The following is a 25,227-nucleotide window of genomic DNA, read 5'->3' on the forward strand; positions in this document are numbered from 1 at the left end:
TATAACTTTTCCCAGGTTGTGAAATGCAGGAAATTTCAGCTATATCAAACAGAACAAACAGGAGAAAATTGATATTGTGTTGGGAAACTCTAAAGCATTTCACCATAGCATGGATCTTTTGATTAAGAACAATTTTCAAATTCACATATTGAGATATAAAAACATAATTTACATTTGAACAATGTTAACTATGATAAAAATGTGGGTTTTTTTTTTTTTACTGTTGTTTCAATAATCTATGAGCTGGCTAAAAGATGTTGCCACCAAATCTGACAGGGTTTGTTTAAACAAGAATTGTGTAACCTTCCAGGCTGTTGAAACTAAACAAAAGCTTGCAAAGGGGGAAATACTGAAGATATTTAAAGGAGGTGTTCCTGGGTGAGTCCATTGGACTAAAACAACCTCGAACATGAAGCTGTCTGTAATAAGCCACTTGTTGGCTTATTACTTATTTCAAGTTTCTGCAGTAACCAGAGAATACTACATTGGGATTAATGAAATTGATTGGAATTACGCTCCAGGAACAAAGAACATCCTAACTGGGAAGCCTTTTTCAGAAGATGAGTAAGTTTCAACTTGTTTAATTGGGCTCATATTAAGTTTTCACATTTTCACTATGAACTATTTTTTTTCTAATCAGCAATGACTGGATGCAAAGAAGGGTAAATGCCTGACATTTATACTAGCCACGGAGAAGACATTTCAGCCTGAAAACAAGCTTGCAGAAAAAGTTTTGCCTGCCAAAATCTTACCACATATAACACTGCAGGAATCTCAGCCTTGCCTCTCTGCACCTGTATGTGATTATAATCTAACTTTTACTTTTGTTTGCATTGCATATGATGCAGATTTAGTTCTACCAAACAGAAGTTTTATGATTGCATGTTCATATGTTGGGGTTGGGAGAAAGAAGTGCTTTCTGCTAACTGGATCAAAACTTGAAACTAGATCATCCCAAATGCTTTGTACAGGTGTGGCATAAATACCTAAATATGTTTATCATAATCTATTTAAAGGTATTTTGTTTTACTGTTTAGGGAAATAATCAGTCACTTTTTCAGGCATTGCAGTGCATTTAATTTGGGTGAACTTTCATGAGATATCACTTGAAAATATCCAAGAATCCTATCATTTTATCATCAATTAAATTCATTTTAGAAGTTCTGAAAGTGCTTTTTCTGCTCTAGATCTCGTGGTGGTGGCACTACTGATCCTTGATTCTCAATCTTGAAAATGTTATGAAGTATTCCCCAGTCAACGTGGGAACTCTGGGTGTTGAAGTCTCCACATCTTAAAAGTTCCCAAGGTTGAGAAACACTTCTAAAATTGATGAAGCACAGAGGTTCTAGTGGTAGCAATGAAAAGCTGTAGTGAAACTATTCAATCTTGCATTTTTCAGTGTTCTTAAACAGAGAGACGCAGGTAAACAGGAGACATATGGATGGGGAACAGCTATAATAGCTGGAAATGCTATAAAATGCCTGGAATGAAGCAGAGCAATTGTAGAATATTGAATTCTAGTGAGAAGTTGATGCAGAGTACAACTAAAAGCTCTACTGCTTGATATCCTATTTAAAGATCATACAGAATGCTGGAGTAGACTAGGCTGGCATAGATTAGGCTAGATTTTTTTTTTAAGTTGAGCATTCAAGCAAATACTTGCAGAGTTACAGAAGCAGATTGGCCCCCAAGTGTTCTTGTGTGGACATAATACTGGTTTTGTTTTCTCTGATGCTTTCTTCTTAGTACATTTCCTTTCCTCTTTACAAAAGAAGCTGAGAGATAGCCTGCAAGCAGGGTCTTTGAGGACCTGGAGACAGAACGTATATATTCACATCCTGTCCTTCCTACATTAATATGTTTCATTTCCTCCACTGTCTTTCCTCTACTGAAGTCAGTAACCCAGTAATGTTTTTGTAGAGAAAGTTGAAGTGCTGAAATAAATCTTGCCATTATATTTTAACTGAATAGTGGTGTTGTTTTGAATGAAGAAAAATGATGCATCTGGCTTTTTCAAAGTTAATTATATTTTAGATAGGATCCCTTCATGTGTGAAACCTGGAGTGATTACCTTTATTAATACACACTTTTAAAAAAATCAGGGATATATTTCTTTTGTATCAGCATAAATGGAAGATAGGATAGATGTCCTTTACAGCAGAGAAAGGTATCTCACCAACTTGTAGACTCCACCTTTCTGATACTGAACACTTTCTTTTAGTTGTGAGAATTGGAAAAGAGCAAGGATTATTTTTAGGACTAGCAAAAGATCTTTGATAGGTTAGAGCAGGGATCAGCAATCTGCAACTCTGGAGCTGCATGTGGCTCTTTCATCCCGCTTCTGCGGCACCCTATTACCAGTCAGCACTACAATTTTGAGAGGAGTTTCCAGTTTGTGGGGAGGAGCAGGACACACCAGGAGGAGACTCTATGGCAAGGAGTGGGTTTTCCGGTCAGCTCCACCATTGATAGGGCTTTTGGTTAGGACAGGTAGGGGGAAAAGGACGCCACGCTAGGAAGAAGCTATGGTGGGGAAAGCGGACTTCTGGTCAGCTCCAGAACTGAACAGGGGGCTTCTGGTTAGGATATTTGTGGCTCTTTGAGTGTTTAAGTTTGCCGAACCCTGGGTTAGAGTGAAGTTATTGAATTTATATTGGATACAATGAAATAGAGGGAAAACCATTATATCTATGTTTTGTTAATGCATTTTTAAAATATGGTTCATCTCAGATTGAATACATCAATAATAATAATAATAATAATAATAATAATAATAAGAATAAGAATAAGAATAAGAATAAGAATAAGAATAAGAATAAGAATAAGAATAAGAATAAGAATAAGAATAAGAATAAGAATAATAGGTAACAATAACTCTTTTAAGCATTTTTGAATCAGACAAGCTGATCTTGGTATTCAGCCTTTATGTAACTTGGGGATTGTATTCATCAGCCATATGTTTTCTGTAAAAAAAAAAAAAGGTAAGAAGGAAATGGAAATTCAGAGTTCATATTATTATCATCCAGTGATTGTCCAGATTTTTATAACTCAGATCTGCTGTTCTAGCAAGAGCAAAAGAGAACATGTATGAAGATTGCTTGAAAAATATAAAATAACAAAAAGGCACCAGTGACTGGAAATATTCAGTCTCTGACAAAAATTAGAGCTTCCTTGTTGTTGAAAATCCATTGAAGATGGTTACATTGCATGAAGAAAGCCTCGTCTTACAATGTTCTGCCTTTCATGTTTAATCTCTATTTAAATGCTTCAGGCCTCAGGAATCTTAATAATCAGATTTATGTAGGCTTATTTTTAAATGAAAGCCATTATCTTTGCAAAGAAGAAGAAGGAAAAGGACACAGTGCCCATGTCAACAGGAAATTATCTGCACAGTTCTAGAAAGTCCATACATACATCTCTAATTTAATTAGTGTCTCATAAAGCTTCCTGAAAAACAAGATTGTTAAATATTTTTACAAGGCAATATTGGTTTGCCTTTGAAACTGTACAGTCCCCTGCATCAGTTGAGGCTCATTGGTTAACTGAGAAAATCAAATCTGTCAGAAATTCACAAGAATGCTGTGAATCAAATGGGGAAATGAAATAAAATGTAAATGCTGTGATGTATGGAATTGTTGAAAAGTTAGTGACTGATAGAGTTAATAAGTTAGCCTGGGGAGGCCTTAATAGGAAACAAAATGGTAAAGGTAAATTTAGTGATCAAGGTGACAGAATAGTACAATGTTCATTGTTCTGTCAATCTGGGTACTCCCATCTCTGCCTTGCTTTTCGAGTGGTAAGATATCTTCTAAAATGATGGTGCAATGCAGTTAAAAAAACACACCAATGTCTAAATCAAATAATGGAACTTATAGAGCATAAGAAGAGGCAAGACAAAATAATCAGATTGAATTTTGAATGAAAAAAAAGGAATTCCCAAATGCATGGTTAGTTAGGCATGAACAAAAACTACTACACAAACTTTTATTCAGTGCTCACCTATAAATTTTTATTCTTCAAACTATAATGCAGAAGCTAGTTAAAATTGGCTGCTAAGCTTTTCTTGTTAAATAGCCAGAATCCAATCCAAGTTGAATTTCTCTTCTCAGAAAGAACTTAAACAATTAATGCTGGCCATTTATTTCCACTTTGCACAAATATGCATAATGCGATCAAAAGGCAAGTGAAAATTACTATTGTATTGCAATACAGTACTTCTGTTACTATTTCCCAGAACTAAGCTCTTCTATGCTACTTGCAATAGGAGAATATCTTATTTCTTCTTCCTTTTCCTCATTTACCATTCTGTACAGCAGAGATGTAGACAACTCCCTTCACCAAGGAAACATAACTATAAAAGGACGAATGAACCAGCATTGGAAAGCAATTAATTGCTCGTATTTCAGATATGACAAAACCTGAGTATGGGCATCAACCCAAAGTAACAAAATCCTTTTTATCCCAAGTACTCTAGACAACCTACATACAACAACATCATTTTTGTCAACTCACCTCAGAAATGGTATACATTTGGTGCACATGTTGTACAGTGGGATTTATCAAGATTTTAAAATATAACAAACACTTATTTTGTCAAACTGTTCATTAAATGTTGACTCCACTGTAGTAACTTAATCTAAAAGTTGGTTCCCTGGACCATTGTTTAAACAACTACAAGCAGACTTCCTTGCCAGTTAACAGAGGGACTCTTGTAGGATTATAGGAAGACTATGAAGCAGAGAATCAGAATTTTTTTTACCTTAAAGTATATCCATTCTAATGTGAAAATAGCTGGTTTGCTCTCCTATCGTTATTAATAAATTTTACCAAAGAGAATTCTGTGAGAACTGTGCTTGAAAAAAACAAAAAAATAATTTTAGCTCATGTAATCGCTGGATATGGCTATCATACCTGTACTGAAAAAAATCTGAATGACCACTACATGACTGCCACGAGACAAGAAACCTCTATTTCTTGCTGTCTATTTAGTTCTGTGATATAGCTGCCTATCTCGGACAAGTATCTCTTTGTAGGTTACAAATATTAAAACATAGAGTGTGCCACATAATACTCAGGGCTCCCAAGATTTTTTTTTATTCACCCCATAAAAACATATCAATAACAATAGAGCTCATCTATTCACTTGACAGCGAAATCTCCAACACTTTGAAAAAGGCTAACAGAGTGATTCAGATTTTTGCAGACTAGATATGATATCCCAGAGTGAATGTTATGCATTTACTGTTGTAAATGTTATAAAGACAATCTTGTTCTGATACACAGAGAGAACTACATTTCCTTCTTTAAATACTTTGGATGGAGACACTTAAGACATGCAAATGCTGGTGTGAAGTAGAAAGCACAGGGTCTGTTGTGAGATATGAATCTGTCTAAAAAGGCAAATATAGTTGTACAATCCAGGTCTGGTCCAGGGGTGGGTCCGGCAGGCACTACTGCTGGTTTGCTGTGCGCACATGTGCAGTGCTATTAAATTTGTTCTGCGCATGCACATAACTGAAAAACAAGATGGCAGAGCCTATGGTACCGGCCAGAGAACCAGTTAAGGGGCATAGCAGCCTGGGTCGCTGCTAGTTCCAATGACCCAGGCCTCCAAACCACTACCGGTTTGGCCGAAATGGTAAGAACCGGTAGGAATCCACCACTGGTCTGGTCACCTTGTTCAGGAAATGTGAAGAGTATGTGAGTTGCACCTGATTTTTCCAACCTTTTCTGCCATGGATCTTAAGCAAATCACTGCAGTTGTTAAGGAAATCATGCAGCCATTAAGCAAATCCAGCTTCCCCCATTGACTTTGCTTGTTGGAAACCGCCCGGAGTCCTTCGGGATTGGGCGGCATAGAAATTTAATAAATTCAATTCAATTCAATTCAACTGGAAAAATTGCAAATGGCCATCACATGACTCTTGGACCCTGCAACTATTGTAAACATATACTGATTGTCAAGTGCCTGGATTTTTATCAAATCACTGTGGGGATGGTGCAAAGATGATAAGTGTGAGGACCAGTGTAAATCTCTTTTTTCAATAGTGTTGTAACTTTGAACCATCCTTAAACCAATGGTTGTAAGTTGAGGACTACCTGGTATTGTAAATAATACATTATTTTGAAAGTCTTGCATTGATATAATTATCTGTTTCCTTTTCAGAGAAGCTAGTGTCTTTCTGCAGCAAGGCCCAGATCGTATAGGAAGCACATATAAAAAAGCTGTGTATGTGCAATACACAGATAACTCATATAGTCATGTTGTGGAAAAACCACCATCGCTGGGCTTCCTGGGCCCGACTATCAAAGCAGAAGTTGGGGACTCGTTTGTCATTCACTTAAAAAATTTCGCTAAAAGAGCTTACACTCTACATCCCCATGGTGTCAGATACACAAAAGAAAACGAAGGTAAGATGTTATGCACTCTTTTCACAAGGCTTCAGTTGAGTGAATTCAGAATTCCTTTTGGGAAAAAATATATGGAAATTGTGTTGTATCTTGTGCGGAATGCATTTATTTATAGCCACACTATTCTGGAGAGCTCCACATATCAATTCAACATTTACATCAGTTTGATTTTTATGACATCTTTGGATGTTCAACAGAAAGCATAAAGTGGAGCAGAAGTGGTATTCAGCAGGTTCTGACCAGTTCTGGAAAACCGCTAGTGGAAATTTTGAGTAGTTCGGAGAACTACCCGTCCCCATCTATTCTCTGCCTCCTGCGTCCCAGCTGATTGGGAGGAAATGGGGATTTTGCAGTAACCTTCCCCAGGAATGGAGAGGAAATGGAGATTTTACAGTATCCTTCCCCTGCCACGCCCACCAAGCCATGCTCACAGAACCGGTAGTACATTTTTTTGAATCCCACCACTGAAATGGAGTACATAAGACCGAGATTGTCAGCTCCAGTTCAGTCCTGGGGTTTGATCTCAGGTTCTCTGCTTGTAACTGTATAAGTGTAGAGCTTTCAGTGTAATTCGAAACAGTGTTTTCTTTGGTGTATTTTAATATTGTTAATGTTCTGATGTGCATATAAAACTCATGAGAGAAATGTGTCATCCCATTCTAATGTTTATTTATAATAAGTCAGGGATGGGCCTATTCCCATGATCCCATGCAAATCTTGTATATTGAAAGTATACTTTAAATAATGTTTAGTTGATTATAGATCATTTTTGCTTTTTTTATTTCTATCGATGGTCACCTTTGAAGGAGAGGGAAAATCATACCAAATTTTTTACTTGATTTCAGTAAGTCTTTTTATATTTGATGTACATGCAAATATGTAAGAATTCTTTCTGAGAAATCACAGATATTATTTAAAATCACAATTACTGCAGGACAAATTAAGAAACAGCACAAAAATCTAATCAGAAGGAATAACTATATAACATGAACAATTTCTTATACTTCCTAGGAGCTTTCTATCCTGATAATACCAACCATTCACAAAAGAAAGATGATGCTGTGCCTCCAGGAGAACAGTATGTTTATAAGTGGGATGTTACTGAAGATCATGGTCCAGCAGAAGGAGACAATAACTGTGTGACAAGGATCTATCACTCTCATATAGATGCCCCAAGAGATGTCGCCTCTGGACTTATTGGCGCTTTAATCACTTGCAAAAAAGGTAAGAATATGACAATAAAGTCATTGAATCATAGAGTTGGGATGTCTATGGAGATTCTCAGTCATCCAGTTCATAGTTATCTGAAAGGTGCTTTTTTTCAAAAGGCAACCGGACTGGTTTTTTTTTTGTTTTTTTGGGAAGAAGAAGTTTTACTTCTCATCCAAGAAACTTCATTAGTTATGATGGTGGGGGATGGAAAGAAAGGTTGCCTTTTGAAAAAAGTCCCTTTGAGACATAGATTTGGGAGTTTGGGACGATACAGCCATCCTCTTGTTTGTTGCAAAAATCCAAATCCAATATCCCAGAGAAGGGGCTGGCTAGCCTCTGCTGGAATACAGCTAATGAAGAGAAGCTCACATTATCTCTGGCTAACTGGTGATAGAGACCTATTGGATATTTTAATTGTAGCAAAGGACAGGCATTCCCTGTTCAATTGTGCTGCTCAAAATTTCTTTGAAATTTCAAATGAAATTGTAAACAATAATTTTCCCTCCTTTTTAATTGTTCATAATGATTACAGATATAAGAATTCAGGAATTATTGGCACTGCATTAACTTTCCATATAGTACTCACTCATTACCAAGAAATAGAATTCAAAAAGTTGGAGTTGACAATCATTGGTCTTTCCACATATCCCTACCTCATCAAGTGCGATGATGGTCATCATGTTAATGCAGCTTTCTGTTATCTTGTGCCCTCTAGATATGTTAGGAGTATAACTGTCAGTGATGATGTGGTTGGGGGATTCTAGGAGTTATTTTCCAAATGTGCAGATGGCATCAAGTTAAAGAAAGCAATTGAAATAATCATTTTCTTTGGGAAATGGTCTTAAAAATGTTATTTTCCCTTAAGGCACCCTACAGAATGGAAAAGATAAAGATGTTGACCGTGAGTTTGTCTTGCTTTTCTCTGTGATGGATGAAAACTTCAGCTGGTACTTAGATGAGAATATTAAGAAATACTGCTCTGAACCTGACAAAGTTGACAAAGAGAATGAAGGCTTCCAAGAAAGCAACAAAATGCACTGTAAGAGCATATTTTGGAATAAGTTTTGTTCTTTTAAGAACTTTGTTTGCATGAATATTCACAATGCCTGATGGATATTAGAGAAACTTAGTCAAGTTTCTGCAGATTTTCTACAAAACCACCCAATTCATAAATATGGAACTTTATTTTTGTGATAGTGAATAATGTTACATAGTTCCACAAATTTTTGCACAATGTCTTCACTAAAACATATAAACAGCTCTTTGTGCAGATATTTCTTTATGGCAATACTTAAAGCTAAGCAGATGTAGCTCTGCTTGGTTGATAAATAGAAGACAGTCGAAATGCCACTTATGTAAGTAATAAAATATAAATGCAAGATGTACATATCATTACCACCATTGATAAATCAATTTAATCAACATTTCTGTCCAGTGGAAGAAAATTTTGTTTAATTTTATCAACCTTTAAGTTATATTAACGGTTTGTTAGAGCCAGTGTCAGTGATATTTCTCTTCCTCTCTCTCTTTTAAAGCAATCAATGGATATATGTATGGGTATCTTCCCAATGTCACAATGTGTGCAGAAGAGAAAGTGAAATGGTATCTTTTTGGCATTGGCAATGAAGCTGATATCCACTCCGTTTATTTTCATGGACAAATATTGACAGAAAGGAAGCATCGTGTCAACACAATCAGTCTTTTCCCAGCTACCTTTGTGGATGCTCTTATGGTGCCCAAGAATGATGGTGAATGGTTGCTCAGCTGCCAAGTCAATGATCATATAGAAGGTATGAAATAAATGCTTGTCTCCTGTTTTCCTGATAAAGACTTCCACACAGCTCTGAGCTAATTTGAAAGTAGCTTCAGAATTCTGTGATCTCACTGATTCATGAACTGAGCACATTTATCTGGAATATTCCTGTAGTGTTTCTCTACCCCACCCCACCTCCTGGTCTTTCAAATTGGAAAGGTGGAATTTTAGTATATCTATCCTGCAAAACAACAAACAAACCCTGCAAAGTATTATGTGATGTTAATGACTTACTATGGATACTAAGAGTTGGGTTACATGTCTTGAAAAAGTAAGATAATATTTTTTTCTGATCTGAATAATCCAGGGACTTAGACAGATAGAGAAATATATATAAAAATGGCTGTGTGTGTGTGGGGGGGGGTCCAGCATAACTCTGGAACGCCTCGAGCAATTTCAACCAAACTTGGTACACAGATGACTTACTCTCTGAAAAAAAAATTGTGGGAGTATGACACCCCTAACATCCCTCGGGGTGTGTGTTTTGTTAAGATACAGCCTTTTGTGCCTTAAAATGGCTTCTACTGTACTGCTATAAAATGGCTTCTACAGTACAGTGCAATGGAGTTGCCATGTAATGGTTTCATAGTACAACGGGGCTCCCTCTTGTAAGGGCGAAAATCCAACATTAGAAATTACGTTTGGTCTGGACATTTTCCCCCTATAAATAAATACCCGGGCAACGCCGGATTATAAATTAGTAATAGATAATAGACAAACAGACAGGCACAGAGATAATATATGTACTGTTTTCTTCAGTATAAATGAATAATTCAAAATCCCAGAAGTCATTTCATAACCACAGTAATGCCACAATAATGAAATATATGTCATGTTACCACTGTAAATTTCTCCCATTCGTACTTGCATCATGTATCACATGTAAATATGTAAGAGCTAAAGTTGTGTTGCAACATTCCATTCTTAATCCTTCTATGGATGCCTTCAATCAAAGAACCTTCGGTTAGTGAATTATTTCCTATCGATGTTCCTGAAACTCTGCCTAACGCTTTCATTGTCCAGACGTTACACAGTGAAAATTATTCCTGTCTTATATCTATTTGTTGTCTGGGTTCCTTGTTGGCATGTATTTTTGATGGGCAGAAGGAAGTTTAAGTTTCTTAGTCTATGGACTTCTTGATCCTAGAGAACTTACATGATCAATGATTTTTGTCTTCCTTTTCTTCAGGTGGCATGCAGGCCATTTTTAAGGTGAAAAACTGTGAGCATCCTTCTCCATCTGTTATGAACCAACAGCACACTACCCTCATTACCACAAGATTCTATTATATTGCAGCAGAAGAAGAGGAATGGAACTATGGCCCATCTGGCACAAATGAGTTCACAAGAGAACCCTTAGATCTAGATGAGTAAGTGATGATTTTTTGCAGGCAGCTAAACTATTTCATATAAAATGTTTTGCTGGCATTTACTAACGTCCAAATGTAGGAGCAGATATGAAGAGGTCCAAGCTAGTGCACATTTTTTTTTCAGTCCTGTTATCAGCTTCTGATATGCTGTATAGCAAAGGGAACTTTGTGTCTGAACTGACATTAGGTTGCAATAGGAGATTTTGGGGGAATTTTTTGTGACTTTTAAGCTTGTGCTCTATATAAAATTGAAGGAAATTGATGAAGAAACTTTTAATTATTTAGTTGACTTTTAGCATAATGAATTTGATGTGTTAAAATTCATGAATGAAAGGATGCATAAAACAAGACCCAGAGATTCAAATGAATTAATGCAAGAATAATAACAACAGCATCTCATATAGAGTAGACCAGGGGTGTTAAACTTGTGGCCCGTGGGCCAAATGTAGGCCACACCCACCCCAGCTCTGTGAAGGGGAAAAACATCACGAAATGTCACATGACGACAATGTGACATCATGAGTTTGGCACCCGTAGACTAGATACCTCAGAAAACCTTCAGTAAATATTGGTTACTATCAGTTTCCTGTTGGAGATCTAATTTAAGAGTTGAAACATTAATTCACATAGTTTCGTCTTGTCCTATAAAATTGCATTTTAGGCTGATATGAATAGGACTATTAACATTTCTCTGGCTGCATTTTAAAGATGCTCTGTTCTTCTTGACTGTATCTCTAGTATTTGAAATGCAGTAACATTTCAGGAATGTATTTTTATTGGGATTTATTGGGATTTATATGCCGCCCTTTTCCCTGAGGGGACTCAGGGCGGCTTACAACCACAGGGGAGGGGAGGTGCAAGGTCAAAACAAAACAATATGTGAACAACAGAAAAATAATAAAACCCAACTTTCATTCAGCAATCAAACACTCGGGCGGGTAATTAGGAGCCTATCCCCAGGCCTGCTGGGAGAGCCAGATCTTGAGGGCTGCGCGGAAGGTCTGGATAGTGGTGAGGGTGCGGATCTCCATGGGGAGCTCGTTCCATAGGGTCGGGGCAGCAACAGAAAAGGCTCTCCTCCGTGTGGTCGCCAGTCGGCATTGACTGGCAGATGGAATTCGGAGGAGGCCCAGTCTGTGCGATCTAATTGGTCGATTTAGGGAGGTAATCGGCAGAAGGCGGTCTCTCAAGTACCCAGATCCACTACCATGGAGTGCTTTAAAGATGGTCATCAGTATCCTGAAGCGCACCCGGAGACCAACAGGTAGCCAGTGCAGCTCGCGGAGGACAGGTGTAACGTGGGCGAACCGCGGTGCGCCCACTATCACTCGCGCGGCTGCATTTTGGACTAGCTGTAGTCGCCGGATGCACTTCAGGGGCAACCCCATGTAGAGCCCATTGCTGGATGTTTGATAAACAGGGCTTAGCTAAAGATTTATTATCTACAACATGGAAAGAGAAAGCTATACCAGATTTGCTGGTGGTGGTGATACATGCTACCATTATCTAGATTAATTTTTGGTTTTGGTTTTGAGAAAGGGAAAAAGGAAAAGAATAAGATGGCAAAGTTGAGTTCATAATTTATATTAACTCATTTATATAATTTACAGGCCTGGGTTTTTATTTTTTATTTTCTGTTGCTATGCATATCAGTTTTATGGTTATATTAACTGTTTTAATGCTGTTGTGTTATTGTATCTGTACTTTTTATTAGCTTGAATATTAGCATTCCTTTAAAAATTCTGAGAACAAATACTAATAAAGGATAGTGGGGAAGTCCAAATTATCAATTTCCTAACATATGAAATACCTTTCTTCCTGCTGCAACATGAATGCAAACATTGAGGTGCTTTGTTTGTTACAGGGATTCCAAGACATTTTTTGAAAAAGGCAGAAATAGAATTGGTGGAACTTATAAAAAAGCCCGTTTTTTTCAGTATACCTGTGACAGATTTACTAGACGCTCTTTCAGATCTCATACTGAAAAGCATCTTGGACTCTTGGGTAAGTCTATGTTATAATTTTGCAATTTGCAATTTACACAAACTATGTAACAATACTGTGAATTGTGACAATATGTATATGTCTGAAATCTACTGAAAATGATCAAGGATGCAAGAGGGCCTGCACAAATACTATAGATCATGGCCAAACTGAGACTTCTAAGTCCACAGTAACATGTAAGACTCAGCAAAATCTGTATAGGTTATGTTGCAACTGATATTAAATGCATGATTGCCAGTATGCTGGATTTTTGAAGCACAAGTGGAAAATGGAACATGGGCAACATTTTCATCTGAAGTTAACGTTAAAAATAAAAGGAAGCAGCTAGCTAGATAGTTAGCTCAACGGGTAGCTGGATAGCTGGATAGTCTCTTTGGAGTTCAGCTAATTTTTAGTGAAACTACAGATGTGACCATGTAATTTTTATGACAACAATCCTAAAGGGGTTTGCATTCTCTTTTTTCCAGAATGTCTTTTTTAACTTCAGTTTTTGGCTATTATCTGAGGATTTGCCAGGGTTCTTCTACTGAACTATTATCCTGATCCAACCCTATTTACATTTTAAAGATCAGCGAGGACCAGGCACAAACAAGAAATAAGGCTGATAATCTCTCTTTTAACTAGGACCGGTCATTAGAGCAGAAGTTGGTGACCATATTCAAGTGGTCTTCTTCAACAATGCAAGCCACCCCTTCAGCATTCAACCACATGGCCTGAGTTATACCAAGAGCAATGAGGGCTCTTTCTACCACACTCTGTCTGGAGGTAAGTGCATGTATATGAATATACTATATCTATGTAAGTGTAATATTAATTAAAGAAATCAACCAAATGTCCTGTTATATTTCAATTGGTGGAGGATTGATGATTTCTTACTATTTCCATTTTGAACATATTGCAGGTACTCCAAGTCCAGGCTCACATGTGAAACCTGGAGAGAAATTCACCTATAAATGGGAAGTTCCAGAAAGTGTGGGCCCTACGGCAGATGATTCAGATTGTCTAACTTTGCTGTATTATTCAGCTTCAAATCCAATCAAGGATACGAATTCTGGCCTCGTGGGCCCACTCTTGGTCTGCAGAAAAGGCATAATGCCTGCTTCATGGAAACCGGTAATGCAAAGAATGAAAATTACCAACCTATTCCAACTATCCTCCTCCCCTTCCTGAAGTATGATAAGAAAAGGGCAGTGATGAAAAAGGTGCATTTTAGAGCACATGTTTTTGTATATATTAATAGTATAAAATGTGCATGTCTTCTTATTAAACTAATGTTCATAACTGAACAGCTTACAACCATTCAAAAAGTATATATATATTGGTGCACATATTCATCACTGTGACTTCCATCTTCTGGGCTGCTTCATCTGGCTAACATAGGACAATTTTTGCACAACTTCAGAGTAGAACAAGCATGCAGAATTCTCACATAAAACATCCAGCTAGTGCCCCAAAAGAGTATTTGTTTATATTCCTTTTTAGACTGCAAAAACAAGACACTCATGAAACACTCAATGGGATGTTTCCTTTTCTGCAGAATGGGGAAAAGGTTGCATAGGTTTTGCAGTATTTACATCTCAGGATGGCTTTCTCAGGATGACAGCAAATTATCCCATGTTGATGTTATTTATTGCACTAATTGAATCTTTTGCTGTTTCATGCACATAATTGAATTCCATTGGTAATGTTGACCTTAACATCTTGTTGAGTTTGCCTAATGAATACATTTGTAGAAGTTAATCATCAGTTAAATGTTTGAATAGTCCAAGTAATTGGTTTGCAGTCACTGGAATGCCATTAAAATCATCCAGTGGATACAGGCTAGAAAGAGGGCCTAATGATAGTGCTATTCCAATGAAATCATTGTTTGTTGGCATTCTAAAGCATTCAAAACTTTTTAGATTAGAAATTACTGCATATACTTTAAAAGTAGCTTACACATGCATCAAACATTTTAATTGATGTTAACAAAGGCAGCATTGTTTTAAACACTTAACCAATTTTCTGGTTTCTAGAAGAAAATGGCATAATTTCAGAACAATAATAAATTAATCAAGACCTCAAAATGTGTCTTAAATTGAACATCTGCAAAAGGGATGAAGATGTACAATCACTTTTCTAACATGCAAGCAAAGCTCTCTTTTCATTAGGAATGGAATATCTAAATAAATAAAAAACAGAATAAGATAATTATTCATTTTCATACTGTGTCTCTTCCTGGAAAACCCATTCAAATCTTGAAAACCCTGATTGACCTTAACACTATAACAATATCCTAATCTTTTTTTAAAAGAAATAATTTGGCTTTCTCCTAAGCTTTTAAATATTATTTTTGAAATATACAATTGAAGATTTTTCTGACTTTTAAAATAATCATCCAAGAAGCCTCTAAATATGTATAATTATATATAAAATGTCTTATTAGTTGATAATAAATATAATTTTCTTATAAGAGATAACCCCATTTATTGGTTTTACTCTTTTTCTATATTCTGTTCCCCATAGGATAATGTAGACAAGGAATTTTTCCTTCTTGCAACAGTATTTGATGAAAATCAGAGCTGGTATTTAGATGACGATATTAATAAATTTATAGAACACCCTGACGAGGTTGATAAAGAGGATGAAGATTTTCAAGAGTCCAATAAGATGCATTGTAAGAGTTTGTGTTTTGTCATATTGTTGAATATAGTAAATTAGTTATCTTTTTAAAAATCTATTCCCCATTGAGATTAAAGGAGAGAGCAATGCTCATACAACAGACTTCCACTAGTTTTGCAAATGTCAGGAATAGAAGGTCTAATGAATGGCGATGTATATAACATATAGAACTGATTACTTAATTAAAGCATCTCATTGCCTAGGTATATCATGTCATGGTTTGCGTCGAAAAGATATTTCAAAATAACATAACAAAAATTTAGTGCTTTGAATTAGAAGCCATAATTAAAATTTGGTCACTAGAACCTCTCCTATTCAAAACCTCAATCTCAACACAATGACATTGCTCTATGATAATGAATATACGTATGGTAGGATGACGGGTGATTATTCAAGAAACAGAAAGAAAAACAAGATTTGAGCAATGAGAATGAAATTTAATAGCTGGAATTTTGAACAGAATTAGTAGCCTTTTATTGTATGTCCCTATTTGATATAACTTTTTATTTAAAAAGAAAGAAATATTTAACTCCTCTAGGGACAAGATTTACAATCATTGCTAATATCACAGCATTATTATATTACTCTTTAATTGATGTTTTGGAAACTCTGAGATTTTATATGTGGTTCATTAGGTATTATTATCTCTTTATTTCTCAGACAAAGGCCTGGATGTTATCTCATTCAATTTCACAATACTTTACACAGGAGAAAGGTTTTGTGGATTGAACACAAATATGTAAAATGACCATATCTAGACTGTAAAAAAAACAGATGACTATTGAATAGTAGTAAGAATTAAGGTTTACTATATATCTCTTTTGGTTGACTAAAGATTGTGTAGATTTTTGGAGCCTAGTTTATAAACCTAATAAAGCAGAGAATTAGACCTTGACTGAAGCCACCTTCAATTTCATTTTTTATTGGGGATCCTGATGATAAAGGATCATGTGGATCAGTGGTTCTCAACCTGTGGGTTGGGACCCCTTTGGGGGCCGAATGATCCTTTAACAGGGGTCGCCTAAGACTGTCGGAAAACACATATTTTTGATGATCTTAGGAACCAAGACACCAATTTTATGGTTGGGGGTTCACCACAACATGAGGAACTGTATTAAAGGGTTGCGGCATTGGGAAGGTTGAGAACCACTGATGTAGATGATGCTGTTTTGTTAATTGGATAGTGTATTTTTTTTTATTAATTTCCATGCTTTTTCTTTTGCAGCTATAAATGGATATATGTATGGAAATCAGAAAGGCCTTGAGATGTGTCTTGGAGAGATAGTTTCCTGGCATTTGATCAGCTTAGGAACTGAGGTTGACATTCATGGAATATATTTTTCAGGAAATACTTTTGTAACTAAAGGGACTAGGAAGGATACGGCTAATCTTTTCCCGCATACTTCTGCCACAGCTGTTATGAAGCCTGACTCAAAAGGTGAACAACAAAATCACATTTACTGTTTATAAAAATCCTCCCCATATATTATTGTAGTGGGTCCAAATGTACTTTTTTCTAGGGTTTTCCCAAATGTGGAATGCCCTATTTCCAAATCATAAATTTGATTCTCTGATCCTGTCTTGCACTCTTAATTCATAATCCAAAATTGTATTTCCTATTGAACAGCTTATTTTCATGAGCTTTTTTTTGGAAAAGCGTAAGTATATTGCATTTCCACAAATCCTATAAGGCCTTAACGGAGTCCACAACATAGGTGAAAGAAAGAATATTATATTTGAAGAATATGCAGTGTCTTTCTTGAAATTTGAATTATGACAGGGGGCGAGTCGCCATCACATTTATTTATTTATTTTTACACATATAACCTCTTTTTTAAAGATAATTTTTTTAACCTTTTAAATTTTGTTCAAATAGCAGAAGATATCTAGGAAATAATTTGATGCATACTATGGCCCACCAAGCTGATTTGGAATTGGTTTCTTGAGAAATTTTACTGTGCTGTGAGAAAACATTCTGAATCTGCCAAACTTGAAAAGATACAGTTGATTTGTTGTGAGTCAAAGGGCCCTAGAAGCACTGAATGACGTTTCATAGCCTCACTTACATTTTGACACTATAACAGTCTGCCACCTTCTGGAGATATAAGGGACACAACTCTCAAAATTCTCAACTATCATAGATAGTAGATGGTGAAGACTGATCTACTGCTTTGAAAATGGTGCTATAATGTAGGTGAGATATTGCATCCTTTGGATGTGCCTGAAGACTTTTTGTTTATTTGCTTGCTTCAACTAGTTGCTTCATATTTCTTTCTCCAGGTCTTTTTGAAGTGGCCTGCCTCACAACAGATCACTACACAGGTGGTATGAGACAAATGTACGAAGTAAAGAGCTGTGGTTCATCAGCAAAAGATGAGCAATACACTGGTCAGAAGACCTTCTACATTGCAGCCATAGAAGTTGAATGGGACTATTCCCCTAACAGGACATGGGAACAAGAGAGGCATCAGTTCCATGATGAAAGGTAAGACAGCACTAATGAAAATAAAAATAAAACCTTAGAAAACTTTTCTTCTATGATGTGTCCAAATTTGTCAGGGAATGAGAGGTTGGGTGTATTGCAGTGGTGCAATGGCATCATGTGTAACATTCTTCATTCTTAAAATTTTGTTGGGCACTGAACTCTGTGTGTGTGTGGATATGTGAAATTTGACTTCATTTTTTTTTTCTTTTAGTCCAGGAAATCCATTCTTAAACAAGGAAGATAAATTCATTGGGTCAAAATACAAGAAAGCGGTTTATCGTGAATATACAGACCAAACATTCAAAATCCCCAAAGAAAGGAATGAAGAGCAAGAACATTTGGCAATCCTAGGTATTGGCTTGAAGAATTTCAGTAAAGATCTGGATCTTTACATTACAGTGTACCATATTTTACAATGCAATCTTCAAAACAACCATTTGTGGGAATATCTTGCATGACTGTAGCTTAGGCAGTGATTTCAGGATTGAACCAATGAGTCAAGCCAGAAGTTTTCAATGTTTATGTATTGGTTTCGGTATCCTGCCACCTGGGTTGATTCTAATGGACTCTCATCATCTTTCAAAGTCGGTAATGACAGCTGTATCTGTACCTACTTGCTTATCTATGTTACTATAATTATGAATAAATATCTCCTTGTGAGCTTTGTGAAGATTCCAAACACGTGGCATAATCAAACAATATTAGTGTGCATAAAAATCTTGATTACATTTTATACCAACCAAAGTTGCTATTGAAGTGAACAAGACAGTCTTTTCATTTGAAGCTGAATGTAGTTAATCTAAATCCTGGAAAAATGTTTGGTTCAGTTTAGATATAATGCTGGAGCATAAATCAATCCCAATGTTATGAAGAAATTGGGTGCTCTATCTAGTTTTGAATAAGTGTAGTTCTTTCTTATTCCCAGGAACTTCATATTTGCCTTCATATGTTTGAAGGCTTCTTGTCTCTTCAGATTTCTTTTGTGATTGTTTATGGCAGATATTTTATGTCCAAAATAATGCCCATAAAATAATGCTCTCAAAATTCCAAATGTACAAACTACAGTAATCCAAAGCAAGCTAAGGTCCAAATATCATTTCCAATAGCTGGTTTCAATATTTTATATAGTAGTTTTAAGTAGTGATAATTCATATGATTATATACATATCAATGCATAGTAATTTCTAACTGTGGTTAAATTTAACCAGAAAGGTCACTACAGGAATGGAATTATGTGAGCTTCAAACTAATTCACTTGTTTTACACTTTGAGGAACCATATTAAATCTTAGTTTATTGTTATGATGTCCCTTTTCCAGTTAGCTTTAAGGTTACTATTTAAAGCTTTCTTTATCCAGAAAAAGGTCATTTTACCTTCATTTAAATCCTTTAAACTCTGATCTCTTAAATAATTGTATAGCTTTTCATGTTCCTTTTCTTTACTTTTTATATGCTTATTTTAACCTCTTCAAGGGCCTCTGCTTTTTGCACATGTTGGAGATATAATTAGAATTGTTTTCAAGAACATGGCCTCTAGGAGTTATTCTATCCATGCACAAGGAGTAAAAACTGAGTATCCACTTGTAACAGAAACAAATCCAGGTACAGTAATTCATTATGTCAGTTCTGAGTTGGTAATAAAAAAGAAAAAAATAGACCTAGACTTCTTGTGATTTTATGGACACTATAAAACTGTTTGCATTGTCTTCTTCCAGAATGTCTTCATTAAGGCCTATGTAGTCTATGTTATTTAATGATCTATAGTCAAAGAACTAACCAAGTTCAACCCTTGGTTAGTTATAATTGAACGTGCAGTTTATTCAGTTGAAAGACTGAATATAATTCTGTCAATTCCATTTTTGGCATCAATTGTAACAATTTATAAAAGTTTGGATTTGGAGTTTATTGAGTTTTTATGGAAAGGTAATTATAAGATTTTTTTTAACATTCTATTTATGTACCTAAATGCAAAAATGTTAATGCTATTCTGTGCAGTTTTTCCCTGATGTCTACTCAATAGCATGGATCTAATTCGTTATTGTTATTTGAAAAGGAAAAATAGTATTCATATTATTTTTGATGTATAGCGTATATATTGCACATCCATTCATTCAGGAGAAATCGCCATATGCATTCAATGGGACTTTACCCAAGCTAGGACTGCAGAAAATAGTACACCTTTAAAATATCATTGTGATAAAATTACTAAATCATAGGTTTTGGCTTTATTTTAAGAAAATTAGTTTGGAATAAGTGCTTTAAAATTTGAGATCGCAGCCAGAAAGAAGAAGGGAAACAGTAGACAGTCCATCCTGTTTTGTGTGAGTGGAAACTCCAAAAAATTATAAACAGTAAAGTACAGAAAGTACCTGCTCCTTTTATTTAGCTTATATTGCAAAATGTCTTTTATCCACTATTGTAAAATTGCAAAATTTATATAAAAAGCACTTCCATTTTGTTTGTTTTTAAAACATTGATTACAAAGGAAAATAAAACAAGCTATAAAAATACATCCATGTCTACAATGTATGTTTCATTCAGGTGTAACCAAGGAGTATATTTGGAAAATCCCAGCAAGATCTGGTCCTGAGGAAAGAGATTCTACTTGTATTCCCTGGGCATATTATTCCACTGTGGATAGAGTTAAGGTAAACTCATAGTGACTATGGTCAAAGTTGTTCTCTTTTCTGCGAGATTGTATTTCTACTGTAGCTCAATATATTAGGTACATTAACAAGTACAAGATTCTATAATTTTGTAATAACTGGAAGATTTAACAAAGGCAGCTGGACTGCCCTTGCACAGCTCATTGATTCTGAAGTGGAGACTTTTTCTAACAGGAGAGATGGAGACTCTGTGCTGATTATTCTAATTCAATAGCTAAAAATTCAAATGATCTGCAAGCTGATCACAATGAAAAAAAAAGAGGATATTTTAAATATTGAGGTCAATTAGTGACACCAGGTAGAGTAACCAATCTTAGAAACAAATCCAGAGTGTTTACTTCAGAAATTAGGGCTGGACTCAAATTATCATATCTATCATACAGTATATCATAGCTCAGAATTACCAGATGTCTAGGGAAATTCCAGTTCAGCTGTTTGTGAGAGAATAAATGTTATTTTGGGATCTACCTTTGGAACTGTTTTAATATACATTACTTTATTTTTTGGGGAGGGGCAACTTAAAAGTACCAGAAATGTTAGCAGAAAACACATTTCTATTTAAAATGACAATATAAAAGGTTGGATCCACATTAAATCATGTATAGGTTCCATAAAATCAATGAAAAGCAATATATACATGTGGCTATTTAAACATACTGTCCCAGTGATGGTATTAGGTGATTATTTTTATCTCTTATTTCAGGACCTCAATAGTGGATTAATAGGAACACTTGTTGTCTGTCGCAAGGAAGTTTTTCCTCTGATTCCGCACCCCAATCTTCTGCAGTTTGCTCTTCTTTTTCTGGTGTTTGATGAAAATGAATCAGGGTACTTGGATGAGAATATCAAGTTGTATTCCAACAATCCGGGAGATGTAAACAAGGATGATGAGGAATTCATTGAAAGCAATAAAATGCATGGTAGGCTTGGATATAGAATTCCAGTGATTTGGAATAACAATTACCTCACATCAGTTAAAGTGGCACTACATAATGCATAAATGGGGGGAAATGCATTTTTGTGTTCTGTGTCACAGCCACCCACCCACCACTAGCAGTGGAAAACTGCAGTATTTGTAAGATTGTAGAACATAAAGGTATCTGTGAATTTGTTTAGCTGAGAAAAGCAATAGACCTCCACAACAGTTTCGATTTCTCATGTGGCCCATTGGTAAAATTGTCCTGACATAAACACTATGTAAACACTATGGTGTCAACTCTACTAAGCTCAGTCTATTGATATCAGAGACAAAACTCTGCAATTGAATGAAGATAATTACTGATCCTTGAATGCACATCATGACGATTGTCCAAGGATAATTAGGATTCTTAGATTGCTCTGATCTTTGAGCTAATTTGAGTTAGTGGACCACCTCTATCTTGAGCAATGAGTTCTGTTAAGCTTTTGATAAGTGGTGTTTGTTTATTTATTAGACTGATATGTAGCTCAAGAACTGGAAATAAACTGCACTTTTATAACCATTTTTTTTTTCCTTTAGCCATTAACGGAAAAGTGTTTGGAAACTTGCATGGTCTTACAATGCATGTTGGAGACAAAGTAAACTGGTACTTGCTAGGAATGGGGAATGAAGTTGATATGCACACAGCACATTTCCATGGCCATAGCTTTGATTACAAGGTAAAACTAAGAATTTTTAAAGAAAGAACTAAAAAGAAGGTACATACTTAGCTAAGAGATAAAGCAGTATGTAGGACAACTGAACACGTAAAACTTTATTAAGTCAGATAACTCTCTCAGTTAACCTAAATCTGCCCATTTTGACTGGCCATTATTTTATACTTTCCAGCCTGGGAACTGAAGCCCAAATTTTATCGTTCAATTTTACATTTCTTTCTCTTTCCTCCCTTCATGATTTTAGCAGTAGAGCAAAATATATTCTATTTCATTTGCCTGGTAAGGATGTATGTTGTCCAGTAAGTGCCCTAACATCCATAGGTTTGCATCCTTGTAAATTTGGAAATTGTATACTCGGTATACTGATTCAATTGAAAGCAGCTTTTTGACAAATGCATGAAAAAAATAGCGCTACTGTCTAGTATTTTTCCAACAATCCACTGCCATATCTTCAGTATTATTTTTCACTTGAGGAAAGAACAAGTTTCATTAGGACCACTTTCTACCGTGTTTCCCTCAAAATAAGACAGGTCTTATTTTCTTTTGACTCCCAAAATAAGTGCTTGGCCTTATTTTCGGGGAGATCTTATTATTTTTGAGAAGCAGGAGGCAGCGAGCGTGATCACTTCATGGCTGCTGCTATGTTGCAATATTTTCAGGGAGGGCTTATTTTTTGGGATGTCTTATTTTAGCACATGCGCTCAAAAGCCCAATTGGGCTTATTATCTGGGGATGTCTTATTTTCAGGGAAACAGGGCTTATTTTCAGGGTAGTAACATTAATTGGCTTAGTAATTGAAGGTCTGTAATCATAGATGTTTAAGTATTTCAGTTTTCATAAGTTAGAAAGTGCTTATATGTTAAAATATTTAAAATATTATGATGCCCTTTATTCATGCTGTTGCATTCTTCCTATGAATTAATTAGTATTAGAAGAACTATACAAATGTAGGATTGGTTATTTTTTCTCTCTCCCAAAGTACAACAGAACTTTCCGAGGAGATGTCTATGATCTGTTCCCTGGGACATTTCAAACTGTTGAGATGTGGCCAAAATATCCTGGGACATGGCTTCTGCACTGTCATGTGACTGACCACATCCATGCTGGCATGGAAACTACTTACACTGTGCTCCCAAATTAAAGGTAAATATTAATTTGCTTGAAGGAGAAAAAACTATGAAATGCAAATTTTTCCACATGATGCTATTCAGCTTTGAAAGTCATCTCCTAGAACAGTGATGGCTAACCTTTTTTGGCTCCCATGCCAAAAGCGGGGGGAGTGCAGGGGGGGTCATGTGCATAATGCAATGTGCATGACCCAGCGCACATACGGGGCCGTCCTGCATGCATGCCGGTGCGACCAGCACTTCCCGCTTTTGGCAAGGTTTTTTTGCCCTACCATGGCTCCAGGGGCTTTCTAGGAGCTTGGGGAAGGCGAAAACAGTCCCCCCTGGTGGCCCTACGGAGACTTCCGGAGCTTCCCTGAAGCCTCTGGAAGATGAAAAATGGCCCTATGGGGAACCTGGAAGTTCGGGAATGGTGACTTCCGGTTTGTCCATAGGACCAATTTTCAACCTCCGGAGCCTTCAGGCGGCTTCCCTGAAGGCTCTGGAGGGCGAAAAACGGCCCTACAGACAAACCAGAAGTCCATTCCCAAACTTCCAGTTTGCCCATAGGGCTGTTTCAAGGAAGCCTCCGGAGGGTGAAAAACTGCCTCAAAAGAAAGCCGAAGTCAGCTGACCAGCGTGCACATGGAGCTGACAGGGCAATGCCTCACGTGCCCTAACTAATGGCTCCGTGTGCCACCTGTGGCATGTGTGCCATAGGTTTGTCATCACGGTCCTAGAATCTATATGCAGTATTGCCAATGCAGTGCTAGACAGGTATTTTAAGAATGACATCAAGGTAGCTGGGAAAAACTGACACATAAAATGGCCAGTGAAAGGAAGTATAATTTTATTTATCCAACTTCTTTTGGGATTCTCTGAATTTTATCTCCCATGCCAAACTACAGAAATCAAATAGGGGTTTTAATTTGGGAGTTTGATATTTCAAAGTATCATTATGAATATTATTATAATATTATGATATTTCAATTTTTCAACTGAGTATACTATAAGTTCATCTATGTCTTCTCTTTGGACCTATTCACAAAGTCATGTTTCAAGTACACTGTATATGAAACCTGATGAACTGATATTCACAAGGAGTTTTGGATTACAGAGCTTATAGTTGAAAGCCATGCCTACTGGGTTTTATGGGAATTGCAAATAAAATATTTGGAGTATATCACCTTGCCTAGTTTTAGCATAGACAAATACTTTTAAAGCACTACTTTCTTAAAATTCTAGTTCTTGTTATATGAATGAAAAGAGAAAAATGAAGAATATATCTATTGTCTATATTAAGAATATCAAAGTATATATTAGCTAAAACTAAATGTTCTTTTGAAAGCCACTGACTTTCACTTTCTATCATTTACAGCAGTGACACCAGACAAATGAAATTATGGACTTCAGCTGAATTCTTAAACTGGAAAAATGGTTCTACTTTGATGAGCATCATTACTCCAAATATTGACAGATTTTTAAAAATCCCTACTGATAATTAAAATAAATCTAGGAATGTTTTTGTATGGAAATCTATCTCAGTGGTGATCAATAGATTATTATTTTCTATTTCTAATTCTACAACTTTTCTGTTAGCATCAATGTCTTCTTTTAAAATAATTAAACTAGTCTTGAAGGTTCTTCAAAAGTTAATATGAATATAAGAAAATAAGGTCTGGCTCATATTACAACTGCAGAACTGGGAAAATTAAAGGCAGAAGTACCAACATTTGTCACTGATAATGTTGGGACTTTGTGATAATTGCTAGGCCACCTTTTTAACTTGGTTTCCATAATTTGATTTCTAATCTAATTCAGTTTTAGAAAACTTGAAGAAACTCATTGTTTGCAAACACAAATAG

At 36.0% G+C, this 25,227-nt stretch overlaps 1 protein-coding gene across 1 annotated transcript; it reads left to right on the forward strand.

Annotated features, from left to right (window-relative positions):
* Positions 1-381: 381 nt before the first annotated feature.
* CP (ceruloplasmin) lies at positions 382-24,897 on the forward strand. The gene is made up of 19 exons (XM_014070045.2): positions 382-564; positions 6,167-6,411; positions 7,423-7,635; positions 8,489-8,662; positions 9,159-9,413; positions 10,626-10,806; positions 12,671-12,810; positions 13,435-13,575; positions 13,712-13,923; positions 15,316-15,466; positions 16,697-16,909; positions 17,752-17,956; positions 18,168-18,307; positions 19,429-19,557; positions 20,497-20,603; positions 21,325-21,541; positions 22,120-22,259; positions 23,236-23,399; positions 24,741-24,897. The coding sequence occupies exons 1-18, from the start codon at positions 410-412 to the stop codon at positions 23,395-23,397; spliced, it is 3,180 nt and encodes a 1,059-aa protein (XP_013925520.2). The 5' UTR covers positions 382-409; the 3' UTR covers positions 23,398-23,399; positions 24,741-24,897.
* Positions 24,898-25,227: the final 330 nt, after the last annotated feature.

This window comes from Thamnophis sirtalis, unplaced genomic scaffold (assembly GCF_051295495.1).
Source record: "Thamnophis sirtalis isolate CommonGarterSnake01/CBP01778 unplaced genomic scaffold, rThaSir2_p1.2 scaffold_11, whole genome shotgun sequence".
Taxonomy (NCBI): domain Eukaryota; kingdom Metazoa; phylum Chordata; class Lepidosauria; order Squamata; family Natricidae; genus Thamnophis; species Thamnophis sirtalis.